At 53.2% G+C, this 23,147-nt stretch overlaps 2 protein-coding genes across 2 annotated transcripts; one reads left to right on the plus strand and one right to left on the minus strand.

The window, feature by feature from the left end:
• The first annotated feature begins 1,139 nt into the window (after nt 1-1,139).
• PCYOX1L (prenylcysteine oxidase 1 like) lies at nt 1,140-12,401 on the plus strand. The gene is made up of 6 exons (XM_008152188.3): nt 1,140-1,227; nt 5,009-5,215; nt 6,634-6,808; nt 8,408-8,619; nt 10,866-11,006; nt 11,455-12,401. Exons 1-6 carry the CDS (start codon nt 1,140-1,142, stop codon nt 12,111-12,113), a joined length of 1,482 nt encoding a protein of 493 aa, XP_008150410.2. The 3' UTR covers nt 12,114-12,401.
• Nucleotides 12,402-17,137: 4,736 nt separating this feature from the next.
• Nucleotides 17,138-21,703, minus strand: IL17B (interleukin 17B). The gene is made up of 3 exons (XM_008152189.3): nt 21,683-21,703; nt 19,231-19,520; nt 17,138-17,369 (listed from the first exon to the last, which is right to left on the minus strand). Exons 1-3 carry the CDS (start codon nt 21,701-21,703, stop codon nt 17,138-17,140), a joined length of 543 nt encoding a protein of 180 aa, XP_008150411.1.
• Nucleotides 21,704-23,147: the final 1,444 nt, after the last annotated feature.

The raw sequence follows: 23,147 nt of genomic DNA on the forward strand, positions 1-23,147 counted from the left end.
GAAGTTGTTTTAAAGTTAATATGATTTACCCTATAAAAAAACTACATGATTAAGTCAGCACAGAAAAGAACTTCCCAGTTATCAATGAATGCTTTGCTCAAAAAAATTTTAAGGAATTTTTTGAGTCTTTAGAAGTAAAAGGTTTTGCATTCTGACACAAACATTGCCAAAGTTTTGGGGTTTTTTTTGTTGTGTTTTTTGTGTGTGTGTGGAGTTTTTTTTTATAATATTAGGAATGTTTGTTTATTCATCTACCACTTTACTAGTAATCCAGTCTGGCCCTCTTAAGATACAAAGCTAGTTTAGGACCTCAGCTATAAGCTCCGTTACTATTCTCTGAATCCCTTCAGTTTCTTCTCTTAGCCATAATCTAACAATAAATATGAATTTTACTTATCTGGAACTTATCCCCAATTTTATTTCCTGCTAGAGGAAATCTGTCTTTCAGTGTGGCAAACTACCCACACTGACTAGTCTTGTTTTCTTAGAGGGTGAAAATGGAGGTTTATCCCTCCTTTTTACCTTTCCTTCATTGTGAGTAGATGAAACCCTTCCCTTTTGTTTGTTTTGTCTTGTTTTTAAGTAGAAGGCAGAGCTATTAACTATGTAGAAACTGCAAATAAACGTAGCAGTGTCAGAAGCATATACAGAGGGTAACCCTGGCTGCATGCTTGGTCAGCAATTTGCAGACACTACCAAGCATTTTCACATTCCTTATGTCACGTGATTATCACAACCACCTAGAAACTGAGACACAGAGGAGGCACCTTACAGAGCTAGTACCTCTCAGAGGTTGGACTTGAACCGAAGTCGTCTAAGCTTTGGTTCTTCCTCTTCCACCAATCTTCCTGCAGCAGGACCCAGGTCCTGATGCTGAGCACCCGAAAAGTGCACACCTGGATAAGCCAGCCAATGACGAGCCCGGATCCAGGAGGCGGGACGGCGAAGCTGCCAATGACAGAGCCTGCCCGAGAGAGATGCAGCCTGTGCTGGAGAGGGACGGCTACTCGTCCAATGAGAGGCTGTGAGCCGAGAGGCTGGGAGGCGGGACGGCCAATGTTGCTCCCGGGCGGGGCGGTGAGCCCAGCACCAACGCGCGAGCGCCGGACCCCGGCGTGCTGCCCCTGTCGCCGCCCGCCATGGCCCGCGCTGCTCGCTTCCTCGCCGCGCTGGCTGCGCTCCTCGCCGCCGCCGCTACAGGCGGAGACGCCGGGCCTAGTAAAATCGGTGCGGGAAGGACGCGATGGGGTGCTGAGCTGGGGAGGGCTGCGCGGGAAAAGGGGCGCTCAGCCGGCAGCTGCTGGGTGGGGGATGGGGAGGGCAGCTGGGCGACGGAGGGGTACCCGGGAGAGGAGCTGGGTGGAGAAGAGGCGAGGGATTGTGACTGGGCGCGGAAGGGGACCGCAGCAGGCAAGGTGCTCTGTTGCGGAAGGTGGCATGGGCATGTGTCGAGGCTCTCTGGGGTGGAAAGAGGCTTGGGCAGGACTGGCCAGTGATCTCACCGAAAGATTCAGAAATAGTGAGCATGTGCCATGGGCCAGGCTCTTTGTCAAGGGCCCGGTAACAGAGGCCAGGGTGTGAGAGATTGGCATTCACAAAGGCTGATTGAAGGCCTGGGTAGCAGGCACGGCGCTCCTAGTTCCTGCAGAAGAAGACTGCACAATACCGGGAAGTTAGTGCTAAGGCTGTAAGTACCCTGCTGTGGAGGAAGGGCGCTTCACCCCAGCCTCTGATGGCTCTGGGGGGTGGGGGCCCTGGGGCGCTTCTGGAAGGAAGCAGCACCTAAACCAGACCGCTGGGAGGGTAGGAGACAGCCCTAGTGGAGACAGGACCCAGGGTAGGTCAGCTGGAGATTTGCTGAGTGACGGAGTGGGGAACTTTTTAATAGCACTCATTTTATTTGTGTGTGTTGTGTTTTGTGGGTTTTGCCTGTCTCCCCTCCCCCATTATTTTATTTTGAGAAATGTCAAATGTCCACTGAAGTTGAAAGAATTGCACAGTGATCACCCCTCTGCCCACCACCTGGTTCCTGCCATTAACAGACTGCTGCTCTACTTGCCTTACCACATACCTATCCACATCCAGGAACCCATCTGACGTTTTCATGGATTTCAAAATAAATTGCAGGCATCAGGACACTTTGCCACGTACTTCATCATGCATGTCATGGACTAGCATTCCATATTTGTTTACAGTTTTTTTTCCCCTCTTAATAATTGTCATTTTAATTCAACGTGACTCAAAAGATTGTCATGTCCCGCACATAAAACTTCCACAGGTAGGCAGAGGGGGTGGGCTTCTGGTGTGGGGGAGTAGGAGCCCCTACTCCACTCCTCTTCCTTCTGTGCGCCCCACTCGGCAGGGAGGGGTGTTGCATGGGAGCACCACAAACTTAGGGTCAGCGCAGTGCTAAGGAAGGCATCTTGGGTTACAAAGCCACAGCTCAGGCCACAAAGGGTTAAGACAGACTGAAGCATGTCAGAAATCAATTTGGGACCGAGAGTTGAGGGTTTTCTAAAGAAAGAATCTTGAGGTCTAGCGTGGCCAAAGAAGGCCTCGTGGAGAAGGTGGGTTTTGAGCCAGGCTTTGAAGGATGGGGAAGAGTTAGGCAGGCTGTACCTGGAGGTGCTGGGCACTCTTCCTTCTCTTGGGAGTGGACAACAGAGCGGGACACCCACTGACCACTGGGGAAGGCTCAGGGCCTCCTCCCCGCACTATTGTTCCTGGCAATGCTAAGCTTGCTGCCTGCCTCCTTCCAGCTGGCCCTGCCTGCCTCGCCCCAGGAGTCATCTAAAGCAGGACGCTTGGCAATGCCCAGCTGCCCTGTAGCTTCCTGATTGCCCTCGGCTCTCTGACAGGAGCCTCCGTCCACCCTTGGTGGTTTGAACTCTACCCACACGATAATGAGGAGCTTCCTGTTAGCGTGGCTTAACCCTCAGACTGCTGCAGGATCACATCTGAACGCCTCGGTGTGGCATTGGACCCTTTAAGTCCCCCGTAGTTCCACACGCTGCCCTGCTCACGCTCTTCTCTCTAGAGAATGTGTTTCTGCTCACGGGCTTCCCTTCCCGGTTATCCTCCAGGGTCCCAACCAAACGACCCTTCCCTTGTGGAACCTGTGTCTCCCCACCCCCGGGCAGAACTCATTGCTTCCTCCTCGGGATTCCCTGGAACCCTGTTGTCGCCCTTAGTCACACGTTGTCATAGCTGATTGTGCATGAGTCTGTCTGCCCCCTCTCTGCCTGGGCTCAGGAGGACAGAGGCCCTGTTAGATCCATCGTGTGCCCCAGCACTTCTTACCGTAGACCAGAGAGTGGGTGTCGGTTCATGGGTGTTGAGTGAGCGAGGTGTTCTTCCCTCTGGCCCTTGGGCAGCTTCCAGGCTCTGTTGCCAATGGAGGGGAGGGGAGTGCACTGGTTTAAAAAGGTTAGTGGCATTCTTGGAAGTGGCTTTGTAAATACTGAGGAGGAGGAAGTGGTTTGTTTTGTTTTTTCAAGGTACAACAAACACTTAACGAACTCTCCTGCCTGCCAGGCTCTGGGGGCATATGACCTGCTCTCAGTCCTTAAACAGACCATTTGAGCAGAACGTGCCGAGGCCCAGGCCCAGGGTAAAGACAGCGTGAGGAGGGAATACGCTGGAGGGACGCCTGACCCGTCCCGTGGGCCAGGCGAGCCAAGCAATGGCATGAGGGCCACAGAAGCCAGCGAGACACAGGGTGACCGCGCATTCCTGGTAAAGGGAGCGATGCAGTCAAAGGCAGAGGCACGAGAGAGCAGTCACATGCTCCACAGAGATAAGAAGGTGTGGAGGGTGGCAAGGGTGGGGCCGGGGATGGAATAAGTGGAGGCCAGATGATAAAGAGCCTTGTATTTTTGCCTCCTGGACAGGAGCCGGTGGCTTTAGGGTCCACCGTAGGTCTAGGAAGGACAGATCACACCAGATTTATCTTATTTCCTTTTTGACTAGAGTTACTAGCTGGACTGTCAGATGAGAGGATCAGATACATGGTGGGTCGGGTGTCAGGCCAGTTCAGTAGCTGCAGAGCTGCCTTACTGTCCTCTCACAGCCCTGTTTTGGATTCGTATCTAGATCAGCATCTATCTGCGTGGTGGTTCCCAGTAGCACCTCACAGCCCTGTGCAGCGAGACGTTTTTTATCAGTGACTGGAATAAGAATAGTGACGGCATGTGAACCAAGTTTGCGAAGGGAAGAGGTGTAGGAAACACAAGGGATGATAAGACCCAAAAAGACCTCAAAGAGCTGACACGTTGTAACGAGGGTCTAAACTGGAATAAAGTGCCCTGTATGCTTCTGAGCAAGCCATCACGGGGCGCTTTCCAGTCTTGGCCAAGACAGATCTAGAAACGATGTATCAGGTCATTGGTCGGTCTAGAGTCACTAGACCAAGGGTTGGCTGACTTCTTCAGTAAAGGGTCAGAGAGTAAATATTTTAGACTTATAGTCTCTGTTTGCAACTACTCAACTCTGCCTCACAGGCAAGCAGCCGAGACAATAAGCTAAAGAACAGGTTTGGCTGCGTTCCAATAAGACTTTGTTTGCAAAAACAGGCATCTGCATAGATTTTGTCCACGAGCTCGAGTTTGCCAAACCTTGGATTAAAGAATGGTTTCCAAACACTGATCTACCTAATAGTACCTGTCAGTGACCAGGTTTTCATGGTGAAATAAAAATAGGGACAATGTAATGAGTTTTGTAGCAAACTAAATTTATTCTCTTTAAATGATCATCCTGAAATTTGAGGTTCCTGCTTTTTCACTGCTAATGTGCCTTTTTTTTTTTTCTTTTTCTTTTTTTTTTTTTTTACAAAGAGGGTTACAGTAGATGGCAGTTTTGCACTTTAGTAATCGCTTTACTAAAAACTAGTCTACAGATTGCCTTTTTGAGGTGCCTGAGAATCACTGGCCCAGGAGGCCGTGAAGGTGTGTCCTGCAGTCTCATGCCCATATTCTGTCTCTCCTTGCCTGCCTCCCGGGCCTGCTGGCAGCCGTGGTTGGAGCTGGAATCGGGGGCTCTGCCGTGACGCATTTCCTTCAGCAGCATTTCGGCCCCCGGGTGCAGATCGACGTGTTTGAGAAGGGGACGGTGGGTGGCCGCTTGGCCACCATCTCGGTCAACAAGCAGCACTATGAGAGCGGGGCCGCCTCCTTCCACTCCCTGAGCCTGCACATGCAGGACTTCGTCAAGCACCTGGGTGAGTGCACCGTCCTGGGGCTCCATCGTCCAGCCCCCAGGGCTGGCGGCAGCCATCAGGCCCTTCCCATATTGCCCACCCCTGATGGTCAAGGCCAGAAGGTCATGTAGCCCAATCTCCTCATTTTACAGATGGAGCAGCTGAGACCAGAGAGGGGAAGGAACTTGCCTGAGGTTACACAGTGAGTTAGTTGCAGAGCCGGGATTACAACTCAGGTTTGACTCCCAGGCCAGTTTCTTTCCCTTCCAATTTGCTGCCTCTTCATAATCATAACCGTAATGGCTCGCACCTGCTGCGTGCTTGCCAGGGACCTGGCATCCTTGTAGGTGGTACATAGCCATTACCTCTGATCCTCCCTACCAGCCTACAAGATGGGGGTCATATCTCCTCCTGCGGAAATTGAAGCTCAGAAAATGTATGCACCTCGGCTAAGGCCATGCAGCTAATAAGTGAGAGAGCTGGGATGTAACCCCAGCGGCATCTGTCAAAACCACAAAAACCTATACTGTTGGATGCAGAAATTCCACTTCTCGGAAGTGATATTTGCACATGTGCCAAGAGGCAGACACTTAAGGTTATCATCACAGCATTGTTTAGAATAGCAAAAGGTGGGAAATCTACCTGCCCACCCACTGGGATCTGAGATTAAATAAATTACTGTTTAGGTATACAGGCTGGTCAGCCAGATGAGGACGTCCTTTACGTCCAGGTATAGGACAGTCTCCAAGACACAGCATGTCGGTAAAGTACAGGACAGTGTATAGTATGTGGGGGGAGGGGGCTAACTCAGAAATATACACATTTATGAGTATTTGCTCACAAAATGTCTCTGGAAGGATGCTGAACAAAGAAAGGTACTGGTGACTCAGAGACAGGAATGGGAGGGTGGAGACAAAAACCTGTGACTTGGGGCAGGTCCTTTAACCTGTAAGCCTCGGTTTCCACATCTCTGACGCCTGTCCTGCCTCTTCCCGGGCCGTGAGAGGATGGAGGGAGATACACAAGTGCCTGTGCTCTGCAAGCCGCAGAGTGTGGGTGGTTCAAGGAGCTGAGATTCTTCCCGTGTGGTCTTGGTGCCCAGGGCTGCCATCCCAGACCTGTCCACCCCTGACATTCAGGATGGCATCTGAATTTCCCTCATGGCTGAGTGGATCCCTTTTGGAAAAACAAAGTAAAATAGTACATTCTTTTAATTTTTTTCTCCTTATTGACTAACCAGCCCCAACCTTTCCCCAGCGCACTGGTTGACTGTTTTAAACAAGCAGCACAGATGGATGAACCGTAGAGCTCCTAGTCCCTTCAAGGGAGCCAGTCCATTTGCATCCTTCGGAAAGGCCCCGAATTTCAGCTTCAGGCACCGCTATGTCTCCCGGGGGCCCTCTGAAGGGGACCTGAGGGGATCCTCCTTGTCTCCTCAGGGCTGAAACACCGGCGAGAGGTGGTGGGCAGGAGCGCCATCTTCGGCGGGGAGAATTTCGTGCTGGAGGAGACGGACTGGTACCTGCTGAACCTCTTCCGCCTCTGGTGGCACTACGGCATCAGCTTCCTGCGACTGCAGATGTGGGTGGAGGAGGTCATGGAGAAGTTCATGAGGTAGGGCTGGGCGAAGCAGTGGGGCTCCCCAGGGAGAGGGGGAAAGTGTTATCATACACTGCCCAAAGGGAGAGACACAGATGGGCGTGAGAACCCAGCACCCTTCCATCCAGGCCCCGAGCCAGCACCCAGGGGGAGGAATGTACTGAGCTGGTATAGGCATGGTCTCTGCTATTATCAAGATAGCATCCCCTTTATCTCTGCTAAGCTGAGCAGGGGTTGTAAACTCAGGCACCTAAAGGGGATATAGAGCAGCAGGTGGGAGAGAGGGGGTGGGGCGGGGCACCCTGAAGAGCAAGGCCTTCAGTGGGGGCAGCCGGCACTCTGCCAGCACCAAGTGCGGCCGTGGGGGAATACCTACCTCATTTGGCTAGTTCTTCCCGTTTTTTCAGAAGAAGCTGAAAATCTGGAGTTACATGTGAAATCTCCCAGCTTTTCAATGTATGCAACCAATTCATCTTATCAGCCAAAGGAAACATGCCTGTAGGCCGTGTGCAGCCTGCGGGCTAACCCTTGACACTGCTGTCTCCCAGTTTTCCCACCGCGAACAAACACCTTTCTTCACCCTTCTCTCCTCCTCGGGTCTCAGTCCCTCCCCATCACTTCCTGTGGTCACTCTGTCCCTTTCCCGCAGTTCCTCTGCTTGCCAAGCTGGCCCTCCAGCTCTCCTTCAGAGTCCCTCCCGAAGGGTCCCCCCGCCCCTGGGCCAGGTACAGAGGTGCCTCCTTCCCTGTCCCTGGCACTTCTCCCCTCGCTCCACTTTCCTAACTGTGCTTTTTAGGGCACCTCCTCCGTATATTCCCCAGGTGGCCCCCAAACGTTACATCCTCACCGCTCTTTCTTACGTTTTTCTCCCTTGCCAGTTGTATTCAAACATACAAAGCTGAGTTCTCCCTTTTGTGGGAGACACTTCTCCCTGTCAGCCTGTTTCCCCTTAAGTTCCAGACCCACATTTCTAACTGCTTTCTGGACACCTCCAGCTGGGTATCCCGTTAATAACCAGGCTCAGCATGTTTACACAGCAGCCCAAGCAGAGGCAACATGTCAAAGGCCAACCCATCCGGAAATCCGTCAGCGCATGCTCCCTGCGATTGGGGCAAGATGCGAGCTCGGGGAGTAGGTGGCAGTCCTGTTAGATCAAGCTAAAGGAGAGTCAGGCTGGGCTGGCAGAGAGGGTGACAATATTGGCATGAGGCAGCTGCCATCGGGCCCCATGTGGTCCTAGAAGCCAGGGCAGAGCCGACGCTGCTGGAGAGGCGGATGCATCAGTGGGGCGGTGGCCTAGTGCCTGGCAGTCCCAGCTGCGTGAGAGGAGGACTGTGCCCTTGACAGGGAGTGGCTCAGCATGTTTGCAGCTGTCATTCAGCAGAGCCACCATGCGAAGCCAGGTCTGGTGGGATTCCAAGGAATTCGCCCTTCCCTCTGTGCTGTCCCTGTAGGTGGGCCAGGCCCCCCGCAGCCAGGGAGCAGACCAACGGGAATGTAGCCATGCGGAGGAGGGTGGGTCCCTGCCGGGCCTCCCGGGAGCAGTGGCCCAGGAGCGGGTGGTCTGCCCAAAGGCCTTTCTGCATAAGGGCTCCAGCTCCGCATGTCTCCCAGGATCTATAAGTACCAGGCCCACGGCTATGCCTTCTCGGGCGTGGAGGAGCTGCTCTACTCGCTGGGGGAGTCCAGCTTCATCAACATGACCCAGCGCTCTGTGGCTGAGTCCCTGCTCCACGTGGGCGTCACGCAGCGCTTTATCGACGACATCGTCTCTGCCGTCCTGCGGGCCAGCTACGGCCAGTCAGCAGCGATGCCCGCCTTTGCTGGTGAGCCTGTGGCCCTCGGCCTGCCCACCTGCCCTTCCCTGCCCCACAGTGCCCAGCATGGGCTGGCTCCCCATAACAACCTCACATCTACCTGGCTCAGTACGGTTGCCTGAGCACTAAGTTGCCCCGACCCCATTTGATTCTGGCATCGGTCCTCCAGCCTGGCAGGAGATGTATTTATCCCACTTTACAGATGGCAAAAGCGAGGCTCAGATCTCAGGTCCAATGTGTGTCTGCTACTCCTGACTAGGTTAGTTTCAGTAACTACCCAGGGGGCCTCTGGGCCGTGGGTATTCATCTGTTAGCCCGCCTAATCTTCCCAGCTCTTGACTGGGCCTGTGAGCATGTGCACAACCCACTGTCCTCCAGCACAGGCCACAAGAGGGGTCATAACTAAATCTGCCTGCAGAGCCATTGGGCATGTCTTCCCCCAGGCCTGGCCGCCGTTCCGGGCCTTGGAAGATGTGGGAGGATTTTGCTGGGGCAGTGGGAGGATGGAGAGCTGGGGCATTTAAGGCCAAGAAATTGCACAGCCACTTGCTGGCCTCTCCTCCCAGCCTGCTTGGCTGGGCCCTTCTCTTCTCCCGGCCTCATAACATGGAAGGGCCCAGGCTCGGTCCTTGGTCCTCTTCTCACGCGCCCTTGGTGAGCTCAGCCAGTCTCAAGGCGTTAAATTCCACCCACCTGCCTCCGAAGCATGACCTCCAGCCCAGACCTCTCTCCGGAACTGCAGTCTCACATGTCAGCTGCCACCCTTATGTCTCCACTGGGGCATTTAATGGATGTCTCAAAGTCAGCAGAGCCGAACCTGAGCTCCTGACCTTTCCTCCTGGAGCCTGCCTCTCCCAGCTGGGGTGGTAGTAACTCCTTTCAGTTGCTCCTGCCCAAATCCTGACTCATTTCCTTCTCTCATACCCTCCACCTGGTATGTCAAGAAATCTCATTTGCTTTACTTCTTCATCTGTCCAGAGTCCCGCAGGTTCCCACCACTGCTTCCTCCCTGGTGTAAGCCAGTATCATCCCTCACCTGAATTACTGCAAGTCTCCCACCAGGTCCGCCCACACCCCGCCCCTTACAGGCTATTCTCAACACATCTGCTGGGTGATCCTTTTACAACAAAAGACAAGTCGTGTCAGGTCTGCCTGTGAAACTGCGTCAGGGCTCCTGTTTTCCTTCCAGTGAAACCCAAAGTCCTCTCAGTGGCCTGCAAGACCCTACATGGCCTGGGCCCCACCGCCTCTCCCCACCCGCTCACCCCAGTCCAGCCACTCTGGCCTCCTCACCGTGTCGCCAGGGTTCCAGCTGTGCGCCTCACCTTAGGGCTTTTGTGCGGCCATCCCTCTGCCTGGGACAGTCTTCCCTGAGACGCTGTCGTGCTAAACTCTCTCTCCCCATCAGTTCTTTGTGCAGGCGGTGCCTTCTCTTGAAGCCACCCTACCTCCTTGTCTTACCCTGCCTCTGCCCCCAGCAGCCCTGGCCTGCCTCCCCCACAGGCATCAGCTTCTAGCGGACTATTATATTTACTTATTTTTCTCCCACTAGAATTTATGCTTCCTGAGGATAGGAATCTCTGTTCCCTGGTTTACTAATGTATCCCTAATACTTAGAAAGTGCCTGGACCATTGTAGGCATTCAGCCCATTTTTGGTGAATAAATGAATGAAAAGGTTTGAAATTAACAAGCTCCTTCCCAGTCTTCAGATCCTGCTATGTGTCCCCTCATGGGGCGTCCCTGTTCCCTTTTTTAGTATTTCGTGTGTATCCTTCAAAATATTATTCACATACCACACAATTCACCCAATTAAAGTATACAATTGAGTGGTTTTGACGATATTCACACTTGTGCATCCATCACCACAATTTTGAACATTTTCATTGCCCCCAAAAGAAACCTCATACCTTCAGCTTTAGCTGTCAACTCCCCAATGCCCCCAGCTCTCCAGCCCTAGGCAACCACGAATCTACTTAGTGTTTCTATGGATGTGCCCATTCTGGATAGTCTGGATAAATAGAACCATACAGTCTGTGTTCTTATGTAGCTGGCTCTTGCATTGAGCATAGTGTTGTCACCTCACAGCATTGTACATTTATTATATTTGATTTTGTGTGTTATGTCTCTCTGTGCCCATGGCTGGGGGGAGTCTTGGCCTGGGAGGGAGGCCAGGTAGGATGGTAGTGGATTCTTCAGCCCTACTTACTGCCCAGTGTTTCCGAGAATCTACCGGCTCCCTTTCCCCTTTGCCCAGGAGCCATGGCACTAGCGGGGGCCCAAGGCATCCTGTGGTCCGTGGAGGGAGGCAACAAGCTGGTTTGTTCCGGTCTGCTGAAGCTCACCAAGGCCAACGTGATCCATGCCACAGTGACCTCGGTGACCCTGCAGCATACAGGTGAGCAGACAGCAGGTGGCGTGGCCACCCCATTCCTAGACAGTGAACACTCACGCCTCTTCTGTCCCCAAATTCCAGTTTGATCTGCCTGGGAGGATTCCAAAAAACCAATGGGAAGTCCCAGCATTGTCAAGTGACACCAGAGGGCACTGTTGTCCCAATTCCAATGTCAAAGCCAGAACACGGATTCGCATCCGTCTAGCTCTATTCGTTTGACCACTGAGGGTTTTGAGCCACAGCAGCGGAAGCAGAGCCAGAGCTTGAGTCTCCCGGCTCCCAGTCCAGTGCTCTCCCTGCAGCCACACCTGCATGGAAAAACGATCCCCACCCTCTGGACAGCCCAGCTACACCCAGGGTCTCACACCCTCCATTCTGGGCCCCCGTTGAGCGATCAATGGGTAGAAGCCAAGAAATAAGTTGACTTGTGTGCTCTCTTCTCTCCTTCCAGAAGGGAAACCCCTGTACCTGGTAGAGTATGAGAATGAGGCGGGCACTAGCTTCGACTTCTACGACATAGTGGTCATCGCCACCCCCCTGCACCTGGACAACAGCAGCACCATCGCGTTCGAAGGCTTCGACCCGCCCATTGATGTCATCCAGGACTCTTTCCAGCCCACCGTTGTCTCCTTGGTCCACGGCTACCTCAACTCCTCCTACTTCGGGTTCCCTGACCCTAAGCTTTTCCCCTTCGCCAGCATCCTTACCACAGATTTCCCCACTTTCTTCTGTGCCCTGGACAATATCTGTCCCGTCAACATCTCGACCAACTTCCGGCGGAAGCAGCCTCAGGAGGCAGCCGTTTGGCGAGTCCAGTCCCCCAAGCCGCTCCTTCGGTCCCAGCTAAAGACCCTCTTCCGCTCCTATTACTCAGTGCAGACGGCCGAGTGGCAGGCCCACCCCATCCACGGCTCCCGCACCACTCTCCCTCGGTTCGCCCTTCACGACCAACTCTTCCACCTCAATGCCCTGGAGTGGGCAGCCAGCTCCGTGGAGGTCATGGCTGTAGCTGCCAAGAACGTGGCCCTGCTGGCTTACAATCGCTGGTACCAGGACCTAGACAAAATTGACCAAAAGGACTTGATGCACAAGGTGAAGACTGAACTATGAGCGCTCCGGGCGAGCCTGGGAATGTCCATCCCCGCTGAAGATGGATCACCCCCCACAGCGGCCAAGGCTGCACAAGCCACGCTCGCCTGCCCAGCCTCCTTCCGACCCCTCCCATGTCGAGTGAAATCTCTCCAGTGGGTCCAGGTGGCCTGCTCCCTGCCTCTCTGTCTTAAGGATTCTCCGAGTGATTGTTCCTTTTTAAGAGAGAGACTAAGAGAAGGGAAGGAAATTCAAACCAGTGTATTCATTTTATTTATTTTTTTAAAGGAAGAAATAAAAGTCCATCTTCTCCAGCTACTTCTGACTTGGTTTTCTAAGTAGGAGACAGAGATAATGATGGGAATGAATAGAAGACAGAGAACTCTGAATCCAGTTTCTTTGCTGTTTTTCACGGCCTACCCCCAAAATGTACCTGTGGCAACACCAACAATGACACGGGTAACCAGATGGTCACAAATCAAGAAGAAGGGAAAATCAGGAAACAGAAGACAGGATAATAGCTCCTATTTACGGAGGGCTTGTTGGATGTGAGGTGCCTAGTTAAGAACTTATTGCCCTGGCCAGGTAGCTCAGGTGGTTAGTGCATCGTCCCAAGATGCCAAGGTTATGGGCTCCTTTGATCCCTGGTCAGGGCACATAAAAGAATCAACCAATGAGTGCATAAATAAGTGGAACAACAAATCAGTGTTTCTCTCTCCTTCCCTCTCTTAAATCAATTTTAAAAAAAATAATTTATTAGACACCATCTAAGCCTCTCAGCAATACCATTTGTTGGAGAGATGACTGTGGTAGGACCCAAGGAAGAGCTGATTACCCCCCAAGGGACTATCAGTGTAGCTCCAAGCTTCCTGTCAACCACTGGAAAATGGGAAGCATACCAGGCCGTAGGAAGAGGAAAACTTCCTTGGCATTTGCAGGAATTGACCCTTCCGTCCATAAGGCAGGGGTTGAGGAATGTAACAATGATGTCTCTTGCATGGAGACAAGTCCCTAGATGGTGGAAGGCGGTCATACCTGACCCCCAAGCATTGACCCCAGCAGAGTAAAAAAAGAAAAGGTGTTGGGATGGAGTTCAGAGGTTAACAAGATTAGGATGCCCAAGTCCCACCCAGACCTGCTAAATCTGGCTCTGGGGTTGGGCCCAGGAGGACACAACACTCGCCAAGGGACACTGATATTGTGGCTAACTTCCCTTTTTTTGAGGAGATGGAGCTAAAAGCCCAAAATGAGGAAGTAATTTGCCCAAGGTTTCTTGGTGAGTTCACAGAACAGAGTTAAAATCTGGAGCTTCTCCTAATTAATTGAGTTCAGCATGGGGCAAAATCCCCTTCAAGTAGGCAGAGGCCCAAACTGGCTCTGAAGTTTCACCCCGCGGAGGTGATGGTAGTGGTCATTAAAGAGTTGGTGCCTTTAAAGTTAGAGAAACATGCCCTCGGTTACTACAGGAATTTTGAAGTTGACACATCGGTAAGAATGCTTTTGGTTGACGTAGTAGGAAACCAAACTCAGACTGCCTTAAGCAATAAAAGGGTTTTTCTGGTTATCATAACAGTCCCAGCTCAGGGCACTGTGCAGTGCCAGCGCCATTACTTCTCTCATGGTCAAGGACGGCTGCCAACAGCTCCCAGAGCGACAGGATCTTCTCCCACGACCCCTGAGCCAAAGTCTGGGCTCTGGGCCAGTTGGGCCCCTGCTGAACCAATTCCTCTGGCCAAGTGAATGCCACATGCTGATTGGCTTAGAACAGTGAGGCCCCACCCCTGGAGCAGAGGTGGTCTCATCCAAACTACAAGGGCAGAGAGGTAGAAGGGGTGTTGGAGAGAAGCACAATGTCAGCCACAGGTAGGATGGGGCTGTGACCTTTCCCTTTTCTCAGGTCCAGTGAAATCAGTGTGAAATGGCATCCTTTCATGGTTTATAGTTAACATGAAGATGCCTCAGGCTATCAGGGAGTAACCAGTGATCATAGGTATTGGGCAAGAGGACCAAGACAAATAAATTTGTCCCTGATAACCAACCCCCTCTTGCATCCCTAAGGATGTGCACAAAAGAGGCAAACCAGGGCAGTTACATTTGATCCCCGAAGCTGGCATTCTGGCTCCATGCCCAGCTTGAGTGCTGGGGAGCTGGCTGCTTCTTCAGAAACTTCCTTTGTCTGGGTACGCAGGCCTGAACAGCTCAGAGCCAAACTGGGCCAAAATGCCCATGCTGCCCACTCCCCCAGGCCCAAACCTGAGAGCTGCATCTCACCACCTTCCCACCTACAAGGAAAGGGCAGAGGTTCCCGAAGGCAGCAGAAGGGAGCATGAGAACCAGGGGGGAACCTTTGCCCCCAGGCCCACCAGAAGCCCCCAGGGACCCACAGCCCTCTGGGAGAAGAGAGAGCATTTGCAAAGACAAAGAGTTCTATCATCCGCCAAACAAAACAGGAAAGAGGTGACACATTCCCAGTTGTCCAGGGGGCAGTATAGTACACATTTAGAACTCCTCAAAGGAACTTCACCCCTTACAGCAGGTGGCTCAAGCAGGATTTCAGCTCTTTGGTGGGAGGAGGGCTGTGGAGCGTAGAGTTGGGAGTGGGTGAAGAACGGTGGGGAGGGAGGAATGCCTTGCTCCTGACCCACCTTTGAAGGAGCATCAGAGGGAGCTAGGGGCAGATCTTGGGCCCCCCCTGAGGCCTCCTTGCATGAATGCATGCATGCATTCATTCACCAAGGCCTGCACCCCTATTTTGTATGTGGCACTGTGCTAGGCGCTGGGGATGCAGCACTGAAGTTGGCAGATGAGGCCCTATTCTTACAGAGTTGGGGGGACTCTCAGCAGAGAGTGGAAAGCAGGAGACACATTAAAACTCAGACCAGCCCTGGCCGGTTTGGCTCAGTGGATAGAGCGTGGGCCTGAGGACTGAAGGGTCCCGGGTTCGATTCCAGTCCGGGGCATGTACCTTGGTTGCGGGCACATCCCCAGTGGGGGGTGTGCAGGAGGCAGCTGATCTATGTTTCTCTCTCATCGATGTTTCAAACTCTATCCCTCTCCCTCTCTGTAAAAAAACAATAAAATATATTTTAAAAATAAAATAAAACTCAGACCAAAGGAGGTTAGGGGCACCGTATGGACCCGGTTCTCCAAAGGTCCCGAGCTCCCTGCTGCTGCCTTTAAACCAGGAGACTGGGCAGGGCCAGCTGCCCACCCAGGCTCATGAGACCAAGCTCCAGATGAGAAAACTGAAGCCTGGGAAGAGGAAATGCCAGCCTCCATATAAAACTAATAAACTAACTTGTTTATTGAGGATCTCTGTGTGTCTGGTGCTCTGGGAGGGTCCCACCAGGTGAGGAGTTTCCCCACCCAATCCCTATGCCCCAGGGCACCCGGGGTCTCCTCCCAGGACTAGAGCTACCATCTTGTCTCTCAAACCTCCCCACGCCCTCACCCCACAAAAAGGCCTTGGAGGCCATGGGTCCCTCATGTGCGGCTCAAGTCTTGAGGCCTGAAGAGCAGGCTGTGGGGGCCTCAGAGACAAGTACCCCCCTCCCCCCGGGGAGGAGACACAACTTCTGGAGGCATCAGCATGGGCTGGCACAAGAAATCTGTTTTCCATGTGTCTGGAGCCAGGCCGAAGCTTCCTGGGGTAATTTTAACCAGTATCCACTCTAGAACGATACCAAAAAAGGTAAGTTACTTACCACCCCAGACAGACACATACCTAACCTAACCAGTGCCCTTTCATGAATGATGGAGCCTTAATACATTCAGAGCTAAAGCTGCTGTAAGCATTGAAGTTAGAGCAGCCGCGTGTTTCTATACTGGCTGATGGCCCTCTTATTGAAATGAACTCTAAAGAGCCAGCTATTCTTACCCTCAGAAAATAGCCTGAGCCCCTCAGCTGTCCTGGGGGCAGGAAGGTATTTTTAGACCTGAGAGCAGCTGATTTAGGATTTGGTGCAGGGGCTAGGAGGGCAGGGGGAGGATTGAGTTGCAAGGGGCTGTTGGGTGGGTGGGAATTAGCATCTCGGGGGGAGCTTTCCGGCAAGTCGACCCACACTGCTTTTTTTTTTTTTTTAATCAGTAAAGCGCTTTGATATAAAACAGTGGTTCTGGAAGGGTGGTCCCCAGACCAGCAGCAGGAAACACTGCCTTAGAAATGTGAGGCTCAGGCCCCATGTCGAACCTACAGAATCATTTCAGAACCACTGCGTGTGGGGCCCAGCAGTCTGCGGTTTAACAAGCCCTCCGGGTGATTCTCAGGCTAGCTAACGTTTCAGAACCACTGATGTCAGCAAACCATCTCACCAGATCCCCTTGTGGATACGGCTGGAGGAAAGAATGATCTATGTTGATGCTTCTCAACTCTCGAGTGTTTGTGCAAAGCCAGAGATCCCCAGACCAGAATAACTGCGTTCCCACGTGCTCATTTCAGGGGCTCGATGGCCCAGGTTAAATACTCTGCCCTTTGGCGAGCCCAAGGCTCCTCTCTGGGTCTAAGGCTGAGCCCGCAGAGAATCTGAGTTGAAGGCGACGTCATTCCTCCCAGAGCAGGGATCTGCTCTGCAGTATTCTTGAGCGGCTCAGCCTTTGCTGGACCCTTACAGAGACAGGGGCTCACTGCTTCCCAAGAGATTGTTTGCAATGGTCCCGCGCTCACCTAGGGAGAGTTAACGCTTCGTCACTCCTGCAGACGTTTATAGCAACCACGCTCCAATGACACGACTGAAATAAGGCTTATAGACCCAAATTAAAGGAAGGATGTGACTGTCCAAAATGGTAGAAGTAAATGCAGTATTTTTTTTTTTAATAACTCATTTCAGTGTTGGAGAACGCTGAGTGATGGGGAGTCCTCCTTTATATGGAAATCTACCTCCCAGGCACCTCCTACCCCCACCCTGGTTTTGGCTTCAGAGCCACAAGGAGCAAACCCAAGGTCTTGCTTTAGAAAGACAGCGTTTACTTTTCATTGGCCTTGTGTGGCCTAGGGGTGCAGCGGGAGGCGCTCCCCAGCTGCCCGCAAGGTTCTGGGCCTGGGCCATTCAGAAGATGCAGGTGCAGCCCACGGCGATGGTCTCCATGACTGCGCGCTGGCGGCAGGGCCCCGTGCGCGGCGGCAGCGGGCAGAGGCGGCGGCGCACGGGCACCTGGCTGAACACGGGCACGCTCACCATGCTGCGGTCCTCCTGCATGGTGAAGGGGTTCACGCAGCCCAGACACAGGCACCGCGCCTCAGGCAGGTCCGCCGGGACGCGGGTGGGGTCGTGGTTGATGCTGCAGGAAGACGGGAGAGAAGCAGGTGCTGCTGCTGCTGGTGTGTTTGGGACGGGGGAGGGGCAGCAAATTGGCGCCCACGCCCCACGCCTCTGCTTTTCCTAACCCCGGGTTTTACACCAAAGGAAGGACAGTGATCAACTCCGTGTTCCGGGTGAGAAAAGGAACCTTGGAAGGCAAGTCAGGCATCCCAAGGTTATCCAGGTTCAAGGATACCAGTCAGTCACCCAGTTTTCTTCTTTCCTCCAGCAAGATCCTTATCCTAATACTACATGGTGCTGTGGGGTCACAAAGAAGCTAAGGACCCTCTGTCTCCCCACCCCCTTACTTATGGTCTTGAGAAACTTAATCCACGGGAAGCTAATAGAACATTTATGCCTAATTCTCACTAAAAGAGGAGTCAGGAAGCCTGGGGTCTATTCTGACCTCATTTCTATTCACGCAACAAATACTTTTCACCCACCCACCATGGGATTGGCCACATGTCCAGTCCCAGTCCAGTAGGATCGACGACATCGTCTCTGCCGTCCTGCGGGCCAGCTATGGCCAGTCAGCAGCGTTGCCCGCCTTTGCTGGTGAGCCTGTGGCCCTCGGCCTGCCCACCTGCCCTTCCCTGCCCCCCTAACATAGGGTCCTTGACATAGGGTGTTCACTGATGGACAACACAGAGGAGTTCCCTCCTACAGCTGAGAGGACAGGGACTTGATTTGCGACCTTGTCTTCACTGTGTCTCGGTTTCCTCATCTGCTAAATGTGAGGGGTGAACTTGACCTGTGGACCTGCAGAGTCAGGATCACCTCAGAACTTGTTACAAATGTGGAATCTTGTGCCCCGCCCATCCCCCCCCACCCCCTCTTGATCAGAACCTGCATTTTTATAAGATCTCCAACAAGTCAAGGGCACAGTAAAAGTGAGAGGCCCAGCTTTGGAGGATCTTTATTTTATTTTATTTTTATTTTTTGGAGGATCTTAATGGCCACTTCGAATGGCCACATTCCAGAGATGGTAGCCACTAGCCACATGTGGCTATTTACATTAATCAAAATGAGCTCCCCAGTCACACCAGCCACACTTCAGGTGCTCAAGAGCCACATGAGGCTGGTTGGACTTGACATCACCACAAAATGTTCTATTGAACAGGTTATTCTGGACACCAGTTGTGTGGCCTGAATTTGAGAGGACCTTCAGGGTTAGCCTGTTTCGTCATTATTCATTCAACACATACACAGGTGGCCCCTTCTGGGTGCAAGGTGCTGTGCTGGGAAGTGGAGCTACAAGCAAGCTAAGATACCACCCCTCCCATTAGGGGCAGCAGGTTGTGACTCCCAAACCTCGCTGTGCATCCTAGTCACGTGGAGATGTATAAAACCCCACCTTCTGGGCCTCAGCCCTGGAGGTTTGGATTCGATGGAGCATGAGAATGCATAGAAGGTCCTAGTCTAGCATGAGACAGATATGGACACAGTCAACTCAAGACCACCTGGAAGTGCTGTCACTGAGAGGTGTACACAAGACACCCCGAGCTGGAGGAGGTGACACTCAGGAAAAGCCTGGCAGGTACTTCAGCAGGGACTTGGAGAACAGTAACAGCAGTGTTCTGCATGGATGTCTCGTTTAATGACAAACCTATGAAGTAGGTACTCCCATCACCTCCACTGAGGAAACTGAGAGGCTAAGCAACTTGCCTAAAGCCACACAGCAAGTAAGAAGCAGAGCCAGGATTCCATCCCAGGCGTTCAGGCCTCTGCATCCAAGGTCTTAAAACTCTTACAATGATGAGGACAGTGGGCAGGGAGCCCTCCTCCCCACGTAACCCTCAACGTGCGATGCAGCTTGCCCACGGCCACCCAGCCTGGCCTACCTGTAGCCCCATGGTGACAGGCTTCTCTTGTTGGACAGCCACAGCTGCAGGTTGACCTCACACTTCCTCCTCGCTGGCTCAGAGCTGTTCCTCAGTTGGGCCACCATCTCCCCAAGGTTTCTCTCGTATTCCTCCATGCGGGCGTACGGTTTTGCCCTCGATACCAGGTCCAGTGGCACCTGATGAGGCCCAGGGGCCACGGTTCCAGGCCGCCCTTGCCCCTTCCTCTTGCTTTTGGGGTTCCTGGGCTGGCCCAGCCCCAGGAAGATGGAGATGCTAAGAAGAAACAGCTGAGGAGGAAGGCCACGGGTCAAAGGTCAGAGCGGCAGGACTCCCTCTGGGCCAAGAGTCAAGGCTCAGGGTGGGGAAAGAAAAGAGGAAAGACCTATGGGAGTGACTCTTACCTGCCATGCCCTGTCTTGGTCCCACCAGCCCATCACTCCTGTGTACCAACACTTTTATGCACCATACTCATCACTAAGTCTTGTCTATTGCACCCTTCAAAAATCTCCCTACCCATTTGAATTGATGGAGAGGTTTTAAGGGCCAGGGATGGGTCTTTCCTAAATATCATTACTTGTAAATGAAGTATATTTTCCTCCTTTGGAAAAAGAACAAAATCTCCCACCCATCCACTTCTCTCTATCTGCACCACTGTTCTCACTGGACAGCTCAACAGTGTGTCCTCCTTACCCCTCCCCCCCCCCCACCCTTTGAATCAATTCTTCACATCTAGGCTAAGAACAGCTATTTGAAATGCAAATCTAATAAAGTCGCTTTCCTGGGCCTGAGCTTCCTCTCACACCCACATTTCAGCCTCTGGCCTTCTCTCCTTCCCTTCCTCTCACCATGCTCCTTCCTGCCACAGGGACTTTGCACAGGCCACTGCCTGCAGAGGGCTGCCTCTCCTCGCCTTCTAAATGCCTCGCTAGTGTCACTTCCATACGGAGGCCTTGATGGGCTCTCAACACCACATGCCTCTTGCATGCCTACAGTCTTACAGTCTCTGTGTGTGATTCTCTTCTATGCCTGACCCCCACTAAGCACAGACTCCATGAGGACAGGCATTGCGTCAGTTTCCACACACTGTTTTAGCTAGCCCCCGTGTTTGAGTGAATGAATGGCTGTCACCATCCTTGCTTTCTGCAGCTCACAGTCTTGGAGGAAGAACAGACAGTGAACAAGAAAACAAACACCTAAATCTCCCTAGAGATAAGTGCGATGGTGGGACCCTGCAGCACGTGGTTAGAGAAGAACAGGGCCACCCGCTTAGCCAGGGTCCCACAAAGCCTTTCTGGGGTGCAGGCATGTCAGGTGAAGTTTGAAGGATAAGAGGGAGGCAGATGGGAAACAGTGTGAGAGGAGGTTTGAGTTCATTAAGAGCTTTGCTGAAAGGAAACAGTGAGGCTGAAGTAGAGTGTGGAGGGGGGCAGGGAAAGGGGGCATGAGATGGAGGTGGGGAGGTGGGCAGGTGGAGGCCAAGGATCTCTTTGGACTCCATGGCACCTGTGCTCTCCTCCTCCCCGCCCCTAACCCTCTGCCTGCCCCACCCCTCGTCCTCCCTCACCCACTCCTCTCCACCCTCACCTGCCGTCCACTTCTGCCCTCAGAACCGGGAGTGTCAGGAAAGCCTCTGGCTCACACAGGAGAGGACCCGGGGGCCAGCAGAACCCAGACTTCTCAGGAAGCCGGGGAGAGAAGGGCCAGGGCTTGGGTTAGGGCCAAGGGCTGGCCAGATCGGGGAACCTTCAGGGGGAGTTTCATCTCCTCATGGAATCTAGCCAGGCTCCTGCCTGCCCTGTGTCCCTCCACCTCACGGTTCACATGGCCCACGCCTGACTTTTCCAGGCTACCCAGCAAGTCTTGACCCTTGGAAACAAGTTTGAGCATAGTCCCTCTTGGCAGAGCCATTTCCTGGAGCAAAATCCACGACAGAGATTCAAGTCCCTAAATTCTTCCTTTTTGGTCCTGGATTCTGATGCAGAAAGAGGTCTCCCTAACAATAGGCTTCCTCATCGCATCTGAGTTTCTCACTCGGTGTTCTCAAACTCTGGCTCTTCATGCAGAGGGACACAGAACAGAATCAGAGCCCCCTCGTTCATGTGGCAGGTGGGACACGGAGACACAGAAGGGCTTGCCCTGGGTCACACAGCCTGGCTCTCAGGACCCAAGGACTCATTGGAAAAACCCCGATAACTGAGTTTGCCAGGATCTCCCCAGATGCCTTTGGCCTGAAAGGGCTTCAGTGTGGACGGGCCCAGTTCAGGAGCCTGAGCTACTGGCCATGGCTGCAGGCTGTGAGACCAGTCTGTTTCTCTCCAGCCCTGGGGGAGAGGGCAGAGGGAGAACTCTGCAGATTCCAAGCCAAACAGAGCCAGACATTAATCAATAGGAAAGAAGTACCGAAACACTCAGGCCCTCAAAGGGGTGGGGGTGGGGAAGCGCCACGTACCAGGTTGTACAGCCAGTCCATCCCGACGAGCCGGGCGGTCGGCCTGCAGCTGCCGCCCGCCTGGAACCCCAGATGCCTCCTCCAAGAGAATGGCAGCAACAGGATGGAGCGAAGCAATTATAGCTCATCAGGGGGCTGCTGGGGGTGGGTGGGCTCGTCATCGGCTTGGGCCCCCAGCTGGTTGGGCCTGGCGCAGTGGCAGGCGGTGAGGGGCGTGGGGGCAGGCCAGGAACCGGCCGAGGTGCCCAGGGGCTGTTGACTAAGGGACAATGCCCTGTGTGTCTGGTGGGGCTCTGGCGGGTGGCACCTCCGTCTGTGGCCTGCGGCCGGCCGGCCGGCCAGCACCCACAGGGCCTGCTAAGACAATCAGCTTCGTTTGCTTTGGGGATGGCAAGGGGGTGAGGGCAGAGGAGGGACGGGCTGTCCGTTGGTCAGGAGAGCAAATGTTCTCCGAGTGTGCTGGCCAGGAGCAGGACACAGACCCCATCTCCCAGGGAAACGGACTCAGGCACTCTGGCCTCAACCAGTCTCAGGTGAGCCCAACAGCCTTTGGTGGCCAGAGTTTTGCTTCCTTAGTTCACAGGCGGGGAAACTGAGGCTGGAGCAGGAAGGGACTTGCGCAGGATTACACAGTGAGTTACAGATGACAGAGCTGGGGTTCATACCTGGTCCTGTGCAGGGCTCTAGCCACCAGCCCAGGCTGTTTTTCTTGGGACATTTTCTGCGCAATTCTGGCCTGCTGGGAATGTGTTACTGAATCTGTGTTCTCACACGAGCCAAGTCTCAGATCCATGAGGACTTCATGGCCAGTCGTTCTGGCCTTCCCTTGCATAGAGAAGGTCTCCACTCCAGGGGCCTGGCCCCCCCCGTGACTGTCTGTGACTTTGATTCTCTCGCAGCCTCGGTTTCCTTCTCTGTAAAATGAGTGCCGTGCCCAGGAACTGACAGAGGCCTGGCCCATTTCTCCCTGAAATCTTTCTGAGGCTCAGTTCCCACATCTCTCGAAAAGGGATCATCACAGCGTCCACCTTTGGAGGCTATTATAAGGAATAAAAGAAATAGCCCATGTTAAACACCTGGCACGGTGCCTGGCACGTAGTAACTGCTCAATAAACACTTAACTGTTTATTATGAAAATTATTGTAAAATAATTTTATTATTGTTTTTATAAACATTAACTGTTCTTAGAGCTAGCACAGGTTGCATTGCTCAGCCGAGTCTCCTTTCTACCCCCTCGGGCCCACCCTCCTGGCTGAGAGAGCTCTGGGTTTCACAGGCTCTGGCGACAATTTTGTGAGCTCAGGTGACCCCAGGGTCTGTGTGTCCTGGAATCACATGCTGAACTGACCAGCCCCGCTGGTCGAGGTCTCTCACTCAAGTGAACAGCCCAGCCAACTGTGAGGGAGTAGTCCACCCAGGGCGGCGATGGGGGTGGGGGGGTGGGGGGGGGTGAAGAGGGCTGGGG

This window comes from Eptesicus fuscus, chromosome 6, assembly GCF_027574615.1.
Source record: "Eptesicus fuscus isolate TK198812 chromosome 6, DD_ASM_mEF_20220401, whole genome shotgun sequence".
Lineage (NCBI taxonomy): Eukaryota > Metazoa > Chordata > Mammalia > Chiroptera > Vespertilionidae > Eptesicus > Eptesicus fuscus.